We start from the raw sequence: 16,793 nt of genomic DNA on the forward strand, positions 1-16,793 counted from the left end.
ACCCCCTAACCCCACCCTGCACTACATTACGGGCAGGAGGGATCCCAGGCCCTCCTGCCCTCGACGCAAACCCCCCCTCCCCCCAACGACCGCCCCCCCCAAGAACCTCCGACCGCCCCCCAGCCGACCCGCGACCCCCCTGGCCGACCCCCACGACACCCCCAACCCCCTTCCCCGTACCTTTCTGTAGTTGGCCGGACAGACGGGAGCCAAACCCGCCTGTCCGGCAGGCAGCCAACGACGGAATGAGGCCGGATTGGCCCATCCGTCCCAAAGCTCTGCCTACTGGTGGGGCCTAAGGCGCCTGGGCCAATCAGAATAGGCCCGGGAGCCTTAGGTCCCTCCTGGGGGCGGGGCCTAAGGCACATGGGCCCAACCCGACCATGTGCCTCAGGCCCTGCCCCCAGGAGGGACCTAAGGCTCCCGGGCCTATTCTGATTGGCCCAGGCGCCTTAGGCCCCAGCAGTAGGCGGAGCTTTGGGACGGATGGGCCAATCCGGCCTCATTCCGTCGTTGGCTGCCTGCCGGACAGGCGGGTTTGGCTCCCGTCTGTCCGGCCAACTACAGAAAGGTACGGGGAAGGGGGTTGGGGGTGTCGTGGGGGTCGGCCAGGGGGGTCGCGGGTCGGCTGGGGGGGCGGTCGGAGGTTCTTGGGGGGGCGGTCGTTGGGGGGAGGGGGGGTTTGAGTCGAGGGCAGGAGGGCCTGGGATCCCTCCTGCCCGTAATGTAGTGCAGGGTGGGGTTAGGGGGTCGCCGTGGCCAGGAGGACTTGGGCTCCCTCCTGGCCCGATATTGTCGGGGGGTTGGGGAATCGGCGGGGCAAGAGGGCTTGGGCTCCCTCTTGCCCCGATCGTGTCGGGGAGTCGGGGGGGCAAGAGGGCTTGGGCTCCCTCTTGCCCCGATCGTGTCGGGGAGTCGGGGGGGCAAGAGGGCTTGGGCTCCCTCTTGCCCCGATCGTGTCGGGGAGTCGGGGGGGCAAGAGGGCTTGGGCTCCCTCTTGCCCCGATCGTGTCGGGGAGTCGGGGGGGGGCAAGAGGGCTTGGGCTCCCTCTTGCCCCGATCGTGTCGGGGAGTCGGGGGGGCAAGAGGGCTTGGGCTCCCTCTTGCCCCGATCGTGTCGGGGAGTCGGGGGGCAAGAGGGCTTGGGCTCCCTCTTGCCCCGATCGTGTCGGGGAGTCGGGGGGGCAAGAGGGCTTGAGCTCCCTCTTGCCCCGATCGTGTCGGGGGTGCCAGGGACCACACGGAGTCACCCACCATACCACCCGATTCGGGTAAGCGCAGGTATCGGTGGGTGGCTTATTTGCGGGGGGGTGCCTTATTTTACATTTTTTTCTAAAAAGGGGGGGCTGTCTTATTTGATGGCCCTGCCTTATCATCGGGGAAACACGGTAGAAAAAAAAAAAAAATGAACAGTTAAGTCCCAGTTTTTGCCGCTGAGACTCTGCCCTCTCTCACTGTAAAATTAGACTCTACTTAGTCTGTCTTTAAATTTAAAAAATGTGTGTTGTTTTAAAAAACAATTATGTTTTTAGATGTATCTAAATAAAAATAATAACCAAAAATTTATCTTTTTTTATGTCATCTTAGCATATTTTATGCTGCAGAACGAATTATTTTTTTTTACATGTATTCTTATGGGAAAACGCGTTTCACATAACGAACGTTTCGCATAACAAACTTGCTCCTGGAACCAATTAAGTTCGTTGTGTGAGGCACCACTGTATTTGTAACACCTAGACTGCAGGTTGGGATTGAACACCTAGCGTATGGAATCTGGAAGGGACATAACAGAATAGGTTCTTACCTGGATAATAATCTTTCTGTTAATACACATACGAGTCTGCACTTGAGGTGAAATGTCTTCTGGTTGCAAACTGTTGCAGAAGGAAGTATAGAAACCTCAATAAAATATGATCTATTTGATAAAGATGGTAACATTGTGGTATCAGTCCAATTCCAAAGAGAGAGGAAAGCGCCGGTGGAGACATGACAATGGGGAGAGATATCTTTTGGCTGAAAAACATAACATCTGTGCCAGATTGGGAAGAGGGAATGTAACAATTTCCTGGAGAGATTCATTGAAATTAAATGGGTGAATGAGGTGCGCTGTAGACACAATAGAAAACTTCAATAGTACAATCATACGGAACATGCGGAAAGTTGTGAGCAGTCATAGAAGAGGAGAACTGCGAAAACAAAGTAATCTACTTATAGGCACTATACCAGAGGGGAGACCGTTGCCAAATAGACAAGATGATTCAATTTTAACAAGTTCTACTCCCCAAGTGGATTCCTCTGTACAGAAGCTTGACATGATGAGAAACCAAGTTGTTTACGATAGGTAAAACAGAACCATCTATACACCTCTGATGGATTCTCGGTGGAAGCAGATATAAAGAAGCAGCAGATGTGTTCCATGATTAGTACCGTATTTTCACGCATATAACGCGAGCGTTATACGCGTTTTTACCTACCGCGCATACCCCTCGCGCATTATACAAAACTTTTTTTACATAGTTCCCACCCCGCCCGATGCCCGATTCACCCCCCCCCCAGCAGGACCGCTCGCACCCCCACCCCAAACGACCGCTCGCACACGCTCCCACCCACACCCGCATCCACGATCGGAGCAAGAGGGAGCCCAAGCCCTCTTGCCCGGCCGACTCCCCAACTCCCCGACAATATCGGGCCAGGAGGGAGCCCAAACCCTCCTGGCCACGGCGACCCCTTACCCCCACCCCGCACTACATTACGGGCAGGAGGGATCCCAGGCCCTCCTGCCCTCGACGCAAACCCCCCTCCCTCCAACGACCGCCCCCCCCCAAGAACCTCCAACCGCCCCCCCAGCCGACCCGCGACCCCCCTGGCCGACCCCCACGACACCCCCACCCCCCTTCCCCGTACCTTTGGTAGTTGGCCGGACAGACGGGAGCCAAACCCGCCTGTCCGGCAGGCAGCCAACGACGGAATGAGGCCGGATTGGCCCATCCGTCCCAAAGCTCCGCCTACTGGTGGGGCCTAAGGCGCGTGGGCCAATCAGAATAGGCCCTGGAGCCTTAGGTCCCACCTGGGGGCACGGCCTGAGGCACATGGGCCCAACCCGACAGATGGGCCAATCCGGCCTCATTCCGTCGTTGGCTGCCTGCCGGACAGGCGGGTTTGGCTCCCGTCTGTCCGGCCAACTACCAAAGGTACGGGGAAGGGGGGTGGGGGTATCGTGGGGGTCGGCCAGGGGGGTCGCGGGTCGGCTGGAGGCAGTGCACGGAAAGTCAGGGCGGGTGAACGGAGAGTCGGGACAGCGCACGGAGAGGCGGGGCAGTGCACGGAAAGTCAGGGAGGGTGAACGGAGAGTCAGGACAGCGCACGGAGAGTCGGGGCAGTGCACGGAAAGTCAGGGAGGGTGAACGGAGAGGCGGGGCAGTGCACGGAAAGTCAGGGAGGGTGAACGGATAGTCGGGACAGCGCACGGAGAGTCGGGGAGGGCGAAAGGAGAGTCGGGGTGGCCAGAGGAGAGTCGGGGCGGGCGAAAGGACAGTCGGGCAGCATGCGCGGTATACCCGTGAGCACGGTATACAAAAGTTTTTGTACATAAAATCGTGGTTTCTGCGTGCTATACCCGTGTGCGCGTTTTACACGGGTGCGCGTTATCTGCGTGAAAATACGGTAAGCTGTACACCGATGAAGGAACATGTCGGACATATAGGATTGCTCAACTGTGAAAAAGTCTATAGCTCATAACATATATGACAACATGATCTCATATAAACAGTCCAAAAGCACAGATATAGCAGAGAGGGATGAATCTCAACAACCCCAAAGACACTCCATTATGGATAAACAAGTCTGTATAACTGGGTTCCGGTGTCTTTCATTGATCCATCACATCTCACTTTCCAATTTTTTAATTATTTTTTCTTTAATTCTTATTAAATATTTTTTTAAATATATCAAATGTTTTGCAAATTCTGAAATTAATCAAGCAACTGTGATCTCAACAAAAACTCATAACATGAGCAGCAAATTCAAATAGACTTATCTTAGGAGTATTGTGCAGCCAATTCCCACAGCTTAGTGAACCAAATGAAAGTTCACTTAAACTCCAACGGGACCTGTTTCGCCTTACAAGGGCTTTTTTAAGGGTCAAATTTATTCAGCGGGAGGCATTGTTTGTGGAATTTAACTTACAGAAACGCCGGCTTGCACACTCGCATAGATCTTGCACTATCTTGATCTGTTGACATGATCATGTAGGTTACTAGTTGAGTGGGTATAGGTAAGGCGATTTGGCTAGAGGGAAGGGAAGACAGACAGAATGGGAAGGGACAGAAGGGGGTTTAGTTAATTATACATATGGAAAAGTTGGAGTACCATAGACTGTTACGATATTTCAAAAAATCAATTTCTCTTGCTTGAATTTGGGGTGAGGGAGGGGGGGAACGCGCAATCCTTTGGTCTACTGATGCACAATAAAAATGATTTATAAATAAATTCCTTGATTTTTGAAGCAAAAAGGTGCATGCTTAAATTGAGGACAAGGTTCTGGCCTATACACAGGCCTAACATCACAAAAAAACAAAGGTAACTTTAAGAGTCACAAAAAAAAAAAATAATAAAGAAATACAAAGGTTTGGAATAAAAGTCAACTGAACTAAAATAAAGAAAATAGGAAGGAAAAAAAAAAAAATCAAAACTCCTGAATGGGAAAGCACTATCAAGCTTGCAACAAAACGCTAAGGTAAGAGAACACCAAGACGCATCCTCTCTGTTCCACAGAAAGACGAAGACTGGTCAACTGGTAGTTACACGTCAGGCAGGAAGGCACGCACACATGTGTGGTGCTGCCAGAAACTTCTAACTAAAACTTGCTAGCAGATGATGTCACCCAGATGGGAGAGTAGAAAGGCCTGCTTATTCCTTAGAGAAAGTACAACTATTTAAGATTTTAATACATTTATATACTGCCACTTTAATATTCACAGTGGTTTACAGATGTACTGCCATTTTAGCATTCGCAGTGGTTTATAGATATTAAATACATAATTAAAACCATTACATAAACAACACACAAACTGTCACAAATTACTCAGTCATTGTAATGTTCTTCCTTAAGAACAGCATACCCAGGATCAAAACTTCTTACTCATACATCTGGAGAATAAGCCTTAAGAAATAGATTTTTCAAGTTCTTTTTGAAAGTTTTAACATCTTGCACTATCCTCAAAGATAAAGGTAGCATATTCCACAATTTAAGACCCAAAATGTAAAAAATATTATTTCTATAATCTTCTAATCTTACAAACTATACTACTTCTGCTGGTAGATAAAGATGTAGTTTGTTCAGTATGTTAAACCATGAAAAGTATCTTATACCAGATCCTAGTCAATGGGTAACCAGTGCAGTTTCAAAACTGACAAAATATGATCCCACACACACACTATTCTAGCAGCCAAATTCTGTGCTATCTGCATAGATTTTAAAATATTCTTTGTCATTCCTACATAACAACAGACAGAAGAAAGCAAAAGCACAGGAAGATGGCAAAAAGATGAAGCTACAACGCTGGAGGACTCGGTTCTTGGTTAAGACCCTTGAATTCTGTTGAAGGCAAGTTTGGACAAGACTACTGGGCTGGACTAGGAAGTGTGTGAATGCAATGTTGGGCCATAGTGAAGAAAGCATGGAGCAAGTCCCTAAATACTCTCCCCTGAATATTCAATGGATTGTAGCTAGTCACAGTAAATATAAAATATATAAAAATAAGATGGCATTACCGTCCAGTGAGAATATCTTGCTTAATCTGCAAAAAATATTGGTACCTAAATAATAAAAAAAAAAGGATATATTACAAGAACTGTATTAAGACAGTTATTACAGTTTCTATATAAAATTTTGATGCTAATGCAAGGAATATAACTAAAACATGTCTTTGTCACCACTCTGGATGATACTCTTGCCTCCCCCATCTTTCTTAAATCCACTCCTCTTCACATCATAAATTCTACTAAGATTCTTGGAGTTATTATCGATGACAAATTAATTTTCCATCAACAGATAAGCTCAGTTGTTAGAAAATGCTTTTAGAAATTAAGAATGATCAGATCAGTCACCAGTCTACTAGAACCCTCATCTAATATAATAAAATGATAGGCCGCGCATGCGCACTAAAAAAAACGTGTTCCCTGATCCGCCGCGAAAATACGAGTGCGCATGCGCGCCCCTGGCGTGTCAGAGAGGACGGGGTATCGAAGCCAAGCGAGCTGCGGAAGTGGTGGTGGTAGCCGGCCTCAGGAATTAATTTGATATTAAGATGTTGGGGTGCGGAGGCCTGAGAGCGACCGTGCGCGCACAGGGAGGAGATGGGGAGAGACGCGCTGGACTGGCAGGGGGTTGGAGAAGCAGCAGAGGGAGATACAAACTGAAGAAAAAGGAGGCGGGACTTGCGGCCTAACGCACGGCACGCATACACGGCGGGGACGGGAGCACCACCCCGATCGGATCCTCCAGGCCGATGATGCACAGGGCTTAGACGGCTGACCGAAGCACTGGATCTGACGCTGCAAAAACGGCGGATCCCCCGCTACGCCAGTGGGACAGGACTGCAAGCGCCAGGAGAGAGGGGGGAGGCGGCGAGCGTCTACGACGTGGGCTACAATCTCAGGGTTGCCATGGAAACAGAGGGGATCAATAAATAAACAGAGATTTAAAAAAACAAACAAACAACAGTGGACAAGGACAGAGACACACAGACACTCACAGAAGGACAGGGGGCTAAAGAGACAGATTGAAAAAATTACAAAACACAGAGGACAAGGAGAGAGAGACACAGACACGCACAGAAGGACAGGGGGCTAAAGAGACAGATTGAAAAAAATAACAAAACACTAAGGACAGAGAGAGACACAGGAAACAAATGACAAACAACAGCCAAGGAAATAGATGGGGAAAAAAAGGCACACATACAGTAGCCAATTAAAAAGACAGAGAGACAGTAAAAAAAAACCAACCATACAGTGGCCATGTCAACCGTGCCTCAGAGCGGCCTGCGAGGTTCGTTACAGCTGGTAGGCTGTTTTAAAGAAGAGGAGCCACATGCTGGACAGGGGGAGCAGGGAAGAGGGTCAGGGGGAGAAAGTAAGGAGTGCTGCTGGCCAGGGGGAGCAGGGAAGAGGAACAGGGGAGCAGGTAAGAAGTGCTGCTGGACAGGGGGAGCAGGGAAGAGGGACAGAGGGAGCAGGTAAGGACTGCTGCTGGACAGGGGGAGGTAAAAGGAAGGGAGAAGGCCTACTGCTGGACAGGTGGAACAGGCAAGGGGTGATGGTTGACAGCCGAGGAAAGAGAGAGACAGAAAGCGGCCAAGGGGAAAGAGAGAAAGAAAGGAAGAAAGACACACACATACATCTATTCTAGCACCCGTTAATGTAACGGGCTTAAAGACTAGTCTCTTAATATTCTACTACACTCCCTTGTGATTTTGCAAACTGATTATTGCAACTCCTTATATCAAGGAATAACTCAAAAAGAAATAAGGTTATAAATTATCCAAAACACGGCAGTTAAATTAATCCATAATGCAAAAAAATTTGGCCACGTTACTCTACTTCTAATAAAATCCCCACTGGCTACCAATCATACATAGAATCATATATAAAATCCTACTGCTGCTCACTTTCAAGACCAAACTAACATACACTCCTGGATTTATAGACAGACTTCTCATCCCACACCGTCCAACTAGAACACTTCGATCCGGTAACCAACACCTTCTAATTATTCCTTCCCTACATCATCTATTTTACAAAACCACTAGAAAGATTTTCTCTGTTATGGCATCTACATTGTGGAACTCCTTACCCTCATATCTCCGAGAAGAAATACCTATGGAAAAATTTACAGTAAACCTAAAGACTTTCCTATTTAAGGACTCTTATGACAAGTAATCTCCAGACTTTAGAAAGAAGGAAGAGCATATCCCTCTCTTTCTGTATTGACCTTTATTGTCTCTCTCTCCTATCACAAATTGTATTTCCCCCATCCCCCTTGTCTCATTATGTCACTTAAGTCTGTTGTTCTCTAATTATGTTCCCCCTTGATTTTATCTGATCATAACCTTGTACACCACTTAGACATCTTTTAAACGGTACATATCAAATTTTAAATAAAACTTGGAAATTTGGATACATTTTTAATTGTGAACCAATGGAGATGGGATAATCATTCTCCATCATATTTTGCTTTATATTGTCAACCTTTAAGTTTTTGAAAAGATCGTTTTTGGCACATATTTTTTTTAAACATATTGTATATTCTGAAACAGCATTTCCTAGTTCCAATGGCATCAACTACATCACTGGAACACAAAAAAATGGCTGCTGACATGCATAATTTAAAAAACTTGTTTCTAATATTTTTTTAAATTTCAAATGCTCATTTTAGTACAAAAATCACTTATTTGAGGTGGGTGCTTGATTTTCCATCCGGTTCTGCTTGTATTTTTAAGTTTTAAAGTTTTGAGACAATCACTTTTTGGCATTTTTTGGCACATATTTTAAAAGGTCAAATTCATTCAAATACCTAAAATGGAAAGTATCCAGTTACAAATTATTTTTATTTTTTATATATTGAAGATGATTTTGCCATTTAAATCCTTTTTTAAGTTTTACTTTGATTTTTAGTGAGGGAATGACCTTTCAACCCAGAACCAGTCCTTAAGTTTCCTGCAGCTAGCACTGCCTGTTTACTAATCCACACAGAGAGGAGAGATGGTACTCTGGCATTTAAAATCCTGCTCGATTTTTTAAGTACTGAGATTGATTTTATCTATATGGATTTTGTGCTAGTTGCCAATTTTTCAGAAAGTGCTGTTTCAATCTGTTTCAATGAATAGGTAAGAAGTGAAAGGTATAATGCTTGTTAAGGCGGAGTGTGTTTTCATCTCCTTCTAGGTAGGTTTTGAAAATCAGTTTGGTAAAAATCACTTTTAAGGCTTGAAATGTATTGTTTGCCAGCATCTTGATGCATGCTGTTACACCTGAAAATCAATTTCATGATAGAATAACATCAAGGCACATAGCTAGTATGGCTATCAGACCCACACTAGCGTATTAAGAGAGATAGAGATTTTATGGTATAATGCTTATATTTGATATATGTCTTTTACATTCTGTATATACTCAAATAAAACCGGGAGTTTTGGGCCAAAAAATTGGCTCACAATGGGGGTCCTGGTTTATATTCGAACCAGCGCCCACCAGCCCCCCCACCCAAATTTATTGCAGGCCTCTGCACCCTGTCCCCCCTCCCTGTCCATCATACCTCCTCTGCCACTGGAATCTCTGGTATAGCGGGCAGTATAGCGGGCAGGAGTGCGCTTTCCGCACTCCTGCCTCACTACCAACGCAAGATCAGTCGCTGCAGAGTTCCTTCTTCAGCCACTGACTGGCCAAGCAAGAGCACGCTTTGGCGCTGTTGCTCGGCGCTGAACAGCTTCCTGAGTGATGCTTAAATGGAAGCTCAGCAGCGAGGAAATGAAGATGATGGACAGGCCTCTACGGTCTATGTCTCATATATGGCAAGACAGATTAGGAGGGGGGAGGAGCTGGAGTTAGCTTTGATGGCGACTCCAGCAGTAGGGCAGTGTTGGGTGGTGTAGCCGATGCTGGACAGACTTCTATTGTCTCTATCCCATATGTGGCAAGAAGGATCAGGAGCAATTATAAGTATTTTATAGCACATTTAAATCATCTGAGTACAGGTCTTACCTATCTGGGGGGGGGGGGGGCATCTTATACTGAAACTTAGAAAAATCGCCCCACAGATCAGGGTCCCGCACTTGAAAACTGCGGTCCCGGGATTCCGGTGTGGAGGGTTCTAGGTGTCGAGTTTTATGCATCGACTTCCCAGACCTCTGTGAAACGGTACCGGGAGATGTTATAGGCTGTGTCGGTGCCGATGTTTGAACAGCCTGGTGTAAGGATCTCGGTTCCGGCGCTAAGACTGGCATAGATACCGAGGAAGTGGTATGCATCGGTACCGACAAGGTGGATACCGACAAAGGAGGCTGCTCCACTGTCGGTACCGGAGGCTCAGACCGGACCGGGACTGGAAGGCTCGGTGCCAGAAGGGCAGGTAACAGCTGCTGTAGTTGTTCTTTAAGCTGTACTTGCAGGACGGCGGCAATGCGCTCGTCCAGTGAAGGCACCGGTACCGCTTTTTTCTTCTGCGGTACCTTGGGTGCCGCTCTACACTCCGAAGAGGAACCCGATGTCAAGGGGCTTACCTCAATCGGAGCGGAGCGCTTCCGCGGGCGCCTCGAGGTCGGCAGGATTGGGCTCGCTGCCACTGAGACCGGAGGGCGCTCCAGCGGGGAAAGCTTCTTAGCCGGCTTACCTGAAGGGTGCGACGCCGGCGCGGTGTCAACGAGGCAGGTGCCGACTGCGTCGGGGTCGAAGTGGGGACCGGTGCCGCCGAATCCGACATCTCGGTACCAAACAATAATCGCTGTTGGATTTGTCGATTTTTTAAAGTTCTCTTTTTAAGAGTGGCACAGCGGGTGCAAAAAGACGCTCGATGGTCAGGACCAAGACACTGTAGACACCAGTTGTGCGGGTCTGTGAGTGAAATTGGTCGAGCGCACCGCTGGCACTTCTTAAACCCGGGTTGAGGGGGCATGAATGTAAAAACGGCTTCAGCCAAATCGAAGGCCGAGGCCTCGATGGTGGCAACAGGCCCCACTGCGGCGAAACCGAAAAAATGAAAGAAAAACAAATTAAGTTGTTTTTTTTTTTTTTTTAACAAAGAAAATAAAATAAAATGAGGGAAACAATATTTCCCAACGAGTTTACGTGAGCGGGAAGGCGAAAATAGAAAAAAGTTTTCAACAGCCGTTGAAACGTGCGTCTTCTTAGCTCCGTGGAAACTAAGAAACTGGGGACCGCGCGCCTCCGTCGGGCGGGAAGGCACTCGCGCGTGCGCGGTGCGGCCTGCTAGAACTTTCCAAATTCTTAGAGTGCAATCACTCTAAAATTGTCCGTACCGGGGCTCCGTCGGTGCCGTCACCCATCAGTCAAGAATATGCTGCCTGCTTGTCCTGGGATAAAGAAAGAAACGAAAAAGAGAAAAAGAAAAAGAAAGAAAGAAATGAAAGAAAGAAAGGATGCACAGTCAGAAGGAAGTGCAACCAGAGACTCATGAAATCACCAGACAACAAAGAGGAAAACTGATTTTGTTTTCAATTTAGTGATCAAAATGTGGCAGTTTTGAGAATTTATATCTGATGTTTATATTTTGCACTACATTTAACAGGTTCTGGGAGGATCCAGGAAGGGGGAGGGGGGGGCGGTTCCGGTTCCGTTTTGAGGAAAAAATAAATGGTCACATTAGTCATACCTCCATTTGAAAAGGAAACAGGCTATTTGGAACTGCCCACTTTCCCCACAAGTAAAAGCACATGGGGCTAGATTCACTAAGCAAACCGATCGTGTACTGCTCAGTTTGCGCTCAATTTCCGACCCCGGCTCGATTCACTAACCACCCTCCAGACCTCATCCACACCGTATGCGATTAGCGCATGCAAATGAGTAAAAATGCATGTAAATTTCTTAACGCGTCAATTCATGAAACCATTTCCTCCAAACCGACTGGCCTTTCCGTTCCAAAAAGTTACGACTGCTGAGGACCAGTTGTTTATATCCTCGCTGGCTATTTCTGCCTAGCAACTGACGCATGCATGTTAAGAACCCCATCAAAAATATATATCTACCCCTCCTAAAATCATAAATATATCAAAAATTTTAAATATGTAAACCTTCATGTACATAAGTGTTAGAAATAATTTTTTTTTCTTTTTTGGAATGCACATAGCGAGTGCGGGAGTGAATCTCGTATTTGTAATGCGCATTGCGAGAAAATCGCGGATTAACCCTGTGCTCTCCTTGCACATTGTACATTTCAAATATCAATTCCAAATAACCAAAAAAACAAAAAACAAAAATCAAATAAAACTTTTATGGGCCAGCTATCCCTCCCCTCTTCCTTCCAACTGGATTGTCACGTGCATGTGACGTCTGGGTGTCGCTAGTGGTTGCTAAGTGCTTCACGGCAGATAGAGCTGCACAGCTTCCTGGGATTCGTAGGCTGTATATAATAGCGCCTGATCCCAGCGCATTCATCAGCTGTTAACTGTTGTGCCTTCTAGCAACTTTACAGTAATTTTCATGAGAGAAATGGACTGCGTTCGTCGGCTACAGAAAAAAAGAATGGTTGGTAAGAATACTTCCTTATTTATTGCCTTTTTTACAACAACAATGCTTTGCGGTAGGCGCATTCGGAGCCCGGTAATGACGTCCGTGATTAAACCACGCCCCATTTCTACGCAGTGAATTCCTAAATAGCTAGCACATGCGGTATGAGCTTCTAAACCAACCAGGATACAGTGCGCACGCGCGTTGATTGATGTTTCAGCGCTAATAGCGGCATGTTTACGATTGGATCATTTGCAAGGACAAGCTATACTAAATCAATCTGCTACAATGACTCGGAAACGGATAGGATACAAATAGGATATTTCTGGACTTTAGTGAATCCTGCCCATGGTTCTTTGAGTTAGGACCAATTATTTTACTTTGACTGCAGTTGCTCTTTACTACACCTTGAAGCTGCTGCTGCCCTGAGCAACCACCAAGTTTGCCTAGTGGTTAAGCCACCCTGAGCCTTGTCATCTTCAGCTGATTCCCTATAAGGCAAATACTTAAGCCAACACCAAGGCTAGGAAGACTGTTGTAAAAATTCTAGTCTTCCCATATTCATTGCAATTTGAATTTTAACCTGTCTTTCTATGCACATCATTGAAGAGGCCTGGGTTGGCGCATACTAGAAACATAGAAAGATGACGGCAGATAAGGGCCATATAGCCCATCAAGTCTGCCCACACTATTTACCCACCCTCTTAAGTCTTCTGACCCCTTAAGTATAATTGTAATTATACTGTCACTCTACTGACCCGCTCATTCAAGTCCTAGTGACCCTATCCCTTGGCATGACCTCATAGGGATCCCACATGGGTATCCCATTTGTTCTTGAAGTCTGGGATGCTGCGTGCCTCGACCACCTGCACTGGAAGCTTGTTCCAATGCTCAATCACTCTCTCCGTGAAGAAGTACTTCCTGGCGTCTCCACGAAACTTCCCTCCCCTGAGTTTGAGCGGATGTCCTCTTGTGGTCGAGGGTCCCCTGAGAAGAAAGATATCCTCTTCCACCTCGACCCGTCCCGTGATGTACTTAAATGTCTCAATCATGTCTCCCCTCTCCCTACGCTCTTCAAGAGTGTAGAGCTGCAATTTGCTCAGTCTTTCCTCGTACGGGAGACCCTTTAGCCCCGAGACCATCCTGGTGGCCATCCGCTGAACCGACTCAATTCTGAGCACATCCTTACGGTAATGTGGCCTCCAGAATTGCACACAGTACTCCAGATGAGGTCTCACCATGGCTCTGTACAATGGCATCATGACTTCAGGTTTCCTGTTGACGAAGCTTCTCTTGATACAACCTATCATCTGCCGTGCTTTAGATGAAGCCTTCTCCACTTGAGTGGCTGCTTTCATGTCAGCACTGATGATTACTCCTAAGTCTCGTTCTGCCGTAGTCCTGGTTAAAGTTTCTCCATTCAGGGTGTAAGTTCTGCAAGGATTTCCGTTACCGAGATGCATGACCTTACATTTCTTGGCGTTAAAGCCCAGCTGCCACATCAAGGACCAACTTTCTAAAGTACGCAGGTCTTGCTCCATAGCATCTTGTAGATTATGGCCGTTTACTATATTGCAGAAGCGTTTACTATAACGCAGAAGCGTTAGCAGGGCGTGACAGAGATCTGCCTAGTTCTGATCAGAGGGTCTTATATACATGCAAACACATTTAAAACTTTGAAAAAAAATCAGGATAATAAACAAAAGACCAGGAAACCGATATATAGCATAGGAAAAGGGGAATTCACTATTTGTGTGAGGTGTTAGGTGGGGCAGAATCATAAAGGAAATTAGGTAATGCATAACATACATACATAGAGGGATTGAGAACTCCATCTTGGTTCTCTGCTGTTCTTTGTCCTGGGTTTTCCCGTCTTAAGCCTCATGGGCAATTTTATAACAGATGTGTTTAGGCCGGTTAGGAAGAGCATATTAGATTACGTATCCCAAAATGGAATGTAACATTCATTAAATATGAATGAAATATATTGTGTGGATCTGTGGATGAAAGGGGCCCCGAATGAATGATGGATGTATGAAAGATATGTGAAAGAATGGTGTGTACTTAATTTCCAATATTTTATATATTTTAAAGATGCAATAAACTCTAAGGAGAAATCCTGAGGCAACATCTGGAAATAGTTAAGTTAGAATCAGAGACGCTGTACCTCTAGTATAGGAAGGGATCTCTTTTTTCTGAGTCTGTGTGTTAGTGAAATTTGAAACTGTCAGTTTTTGCAAAGCTCAGAGCAAGAGGGGGAATATTCCTCCTCCTTTCTATGATGCTGACAGGGAGAGACGAGAACTTTTCAACATTATTGAATTCAGGCTCTCTTGAAACAGATAAGCAGGTTTAGATTTAAAGTTTTCTTTGGCTATGTTGTAATAATGGGTTTATGCATATTTGGAAATTAATGTAAACAAAAATATGACTTTAAAAACATGTAAAGGAATTTCCTTTGTCCAAATCTAAGGATAGCTTCTGTTAATGGATTGGTTGAGTGTGATGTCATACTGACTTGTGAAAAATATAAAAGGAACGGACCAGTATAGACTCAGAGAGACCATCAGGAGAGGTGCAAATTACACGCCTTATGGGACTCCATCACACATATGATTTCTGAGACTTGTAAGATTAACATTAATAAATTAATTAATATTGAACTGGTAATATATGTGTGATTGACATTACTCCTAAGCACCTCTTGGCGCAGAGCGCAGCACACGCACGTGAATCGCTGTTTTTAAAAACAATACATTCATATTGAAAGGTTATACATTCAAATACATTTTTAAAAAAATACACATCATACAGTTAAACCTTACAAATCTTTAGCAAAATCACAATTCTAATTACCTTGTATATTCTTCCTGTAACTTGTTAGGGTCGCCAACACAGAATTTTACTCTGAAATTCAAACTGTAAGGAGACCCTCCTAAAATGAACAACATTAGTTCTTATTAGTTTATTAACAATTATTTATCAGCACAATATAAAAACATAAAATAGATTAAATATGTGCTTACTTTTCAATTGCTTCCTGATTGGTTTGTTTGGATCCAGCCACCTCTGTAAAAAAAAAAAAAAATATATATATATATATATATATATATATAAAATTAAATAAAGCAACAGAACACCCTCTTAAAAAAATAGAAATCAGAATTTATATTCCCCAAGGCCTAACACTGACTCTATGTCCAGTGGCACAGAAGAAAAAAAGCATTATAGTGACTGTGCAAACACATCCTTTGAACGGAGAGGCCTGGTGGTGGTTACACAAGTGGATTGATAATCAAAGAAGATGAGCAAGTAATTTACATCCTTCTTTGCCTCAGGAAGAAATGGAATAAATATATACTTTCTTCTTCCACACTTTAATTTTTCTAGATTTATATATTGAACACATTGCTGTGAAATTTCACTCCTGAACCTTTGATCTCACTCTTGGAGCAGTCTGCCCTAACACCTCTGGTTTGTACCAAAGGATGTTAAATTAGTTGCCCAACTTCCCTGGTTGTCAGCCCACTACTCTAATCACTAGGCCTCTCCATTCAAAGTACACATTTGCACAGCCACTACGTTCATTTACCTGCTACTTCTGAAGAGATAAAGTAGGGTGACGGGACCATAACAAAACCAACTCTCGCCCCCCTTCCTTTAAGACAAAGACAACATAGCTACATGCACATGCATACACATTCCAGAGGAGCTGGGAAGATCTCCATGAGACGTGCTTTGCAGGGCACGCTGTTATTTGTTAACGCAAGGTAGAGGACACAAATGATTCTGAGAGGGGACACAAAAACTTTAGCATATGTAAATAATTATCACCATACCGGAAGAGACCAAAGGTCCATCATGCACAGTGGGAGAAAAGCTAATGAAATGCAGGAGACTATCTCCAAACCCATCTGTGACAGGGTGAAGATCTTGTTACTGGCCAGCAAAGGGTAGTCTGGGCAGTGGAAAAAAGCTCATTTCCATACAAACAGCTGCAAAGGCACCTGGGAGCTATCCACTCATCATGAGTGGAAAAAGGTGCTGAACAACTCTTGAGCTCCTTTGGGAGCCAAAGCAACCCTTGAGGGGAGGAATGCTGGCTTCGGCCTAACTCTTGGTAAGCCTTTAGACCAGCCTGGTCAGTAGAGCTTGGAGCATAGAGAGGGCTGAAGCTTGATGACTGGTAGAGGGCCTGGTGGAGAGAAGGAATCTGAGTGACTAGGAGAGTCCTCATGGAGAGCATCTGAGAGACCTGAAGAGTCCTCAAGGAGAGAGACTGAGTGACTAGGAGAGTCCTCAGGGCGTGTGTTCAGAATAAGACAACTGAGCAACTGGGAGAGTCCTCAGGGCGTATGTCTGGGAGAAGGCGAGTGGGAGAGTCCTCAGGGAGTAGTGCCATTAGAGCTTGGAGTGACTGGAGAGCACTTAAGCTTGACAACGGGCTGTGGCTGGTGAAGGTACCAGTGGAAGTCTGACTGAAGGTGACTGGCAAGTAACCAGTGGAGGGGCCAGGGGTAGTAGCCAGAGAAGGTCTTAGGTTGATGGGGACT

General features: G+C 45.7%; 1 protein-coding gene across 7 annotated transcripts in view; it reads right to left on the bottom strand.

The window, feature by feature from the left end:
* PTPN4 (protein tyrosine phosphatase non-receptor type 4) overlaps positions 1 to 16,793 on the bottom strand; it is a 272,694-nt gene that overhangs the window by 192,772 nt on the left and 63,129 nt on the right. For 6 of the 7 annotated variants that reach the window (XM_033945428.1, XM_033945426.1, XM_033945422.1 and 3 more), the window contains 3 exons: positions 15,267 to 15,309; positions 15,097 to 15,175; positions 5,773 to 5,817 (listed from right to left, as the gene is read on the bottom strand). In XM_033945428.1, coding sequence (XP_033801319.1) covers positions 5,773 to 5,817; positions 15,097 to 15,175; positions 15,267 to 15,309 — 167 coding nt within the window. The remainder of the gene's footprint in view (positions 1 to 5,772; positions 5,818 to 15,096; positions 15,176 to 15,266; positions 15,310 to 16,793) is intronic. The other variant, XM_033945424.1, reaches the window with a different exon arrangement.

This window comes from Geotrypetes seraphini, chromosome 5, assembly GCF_902459505.1.
Source record: "Geotrypetes seraphini chromosome 5, aGeoSer1.1, whole genome shotgun sequence".
In the NCBI taxonomy this organism is placed as follows: Eukaryota; Metazoa; Chordata; class Amphibia; order Gymnophiona; family Dermophiidae; genus Geotrypetes; species Geotrypetes seraphini.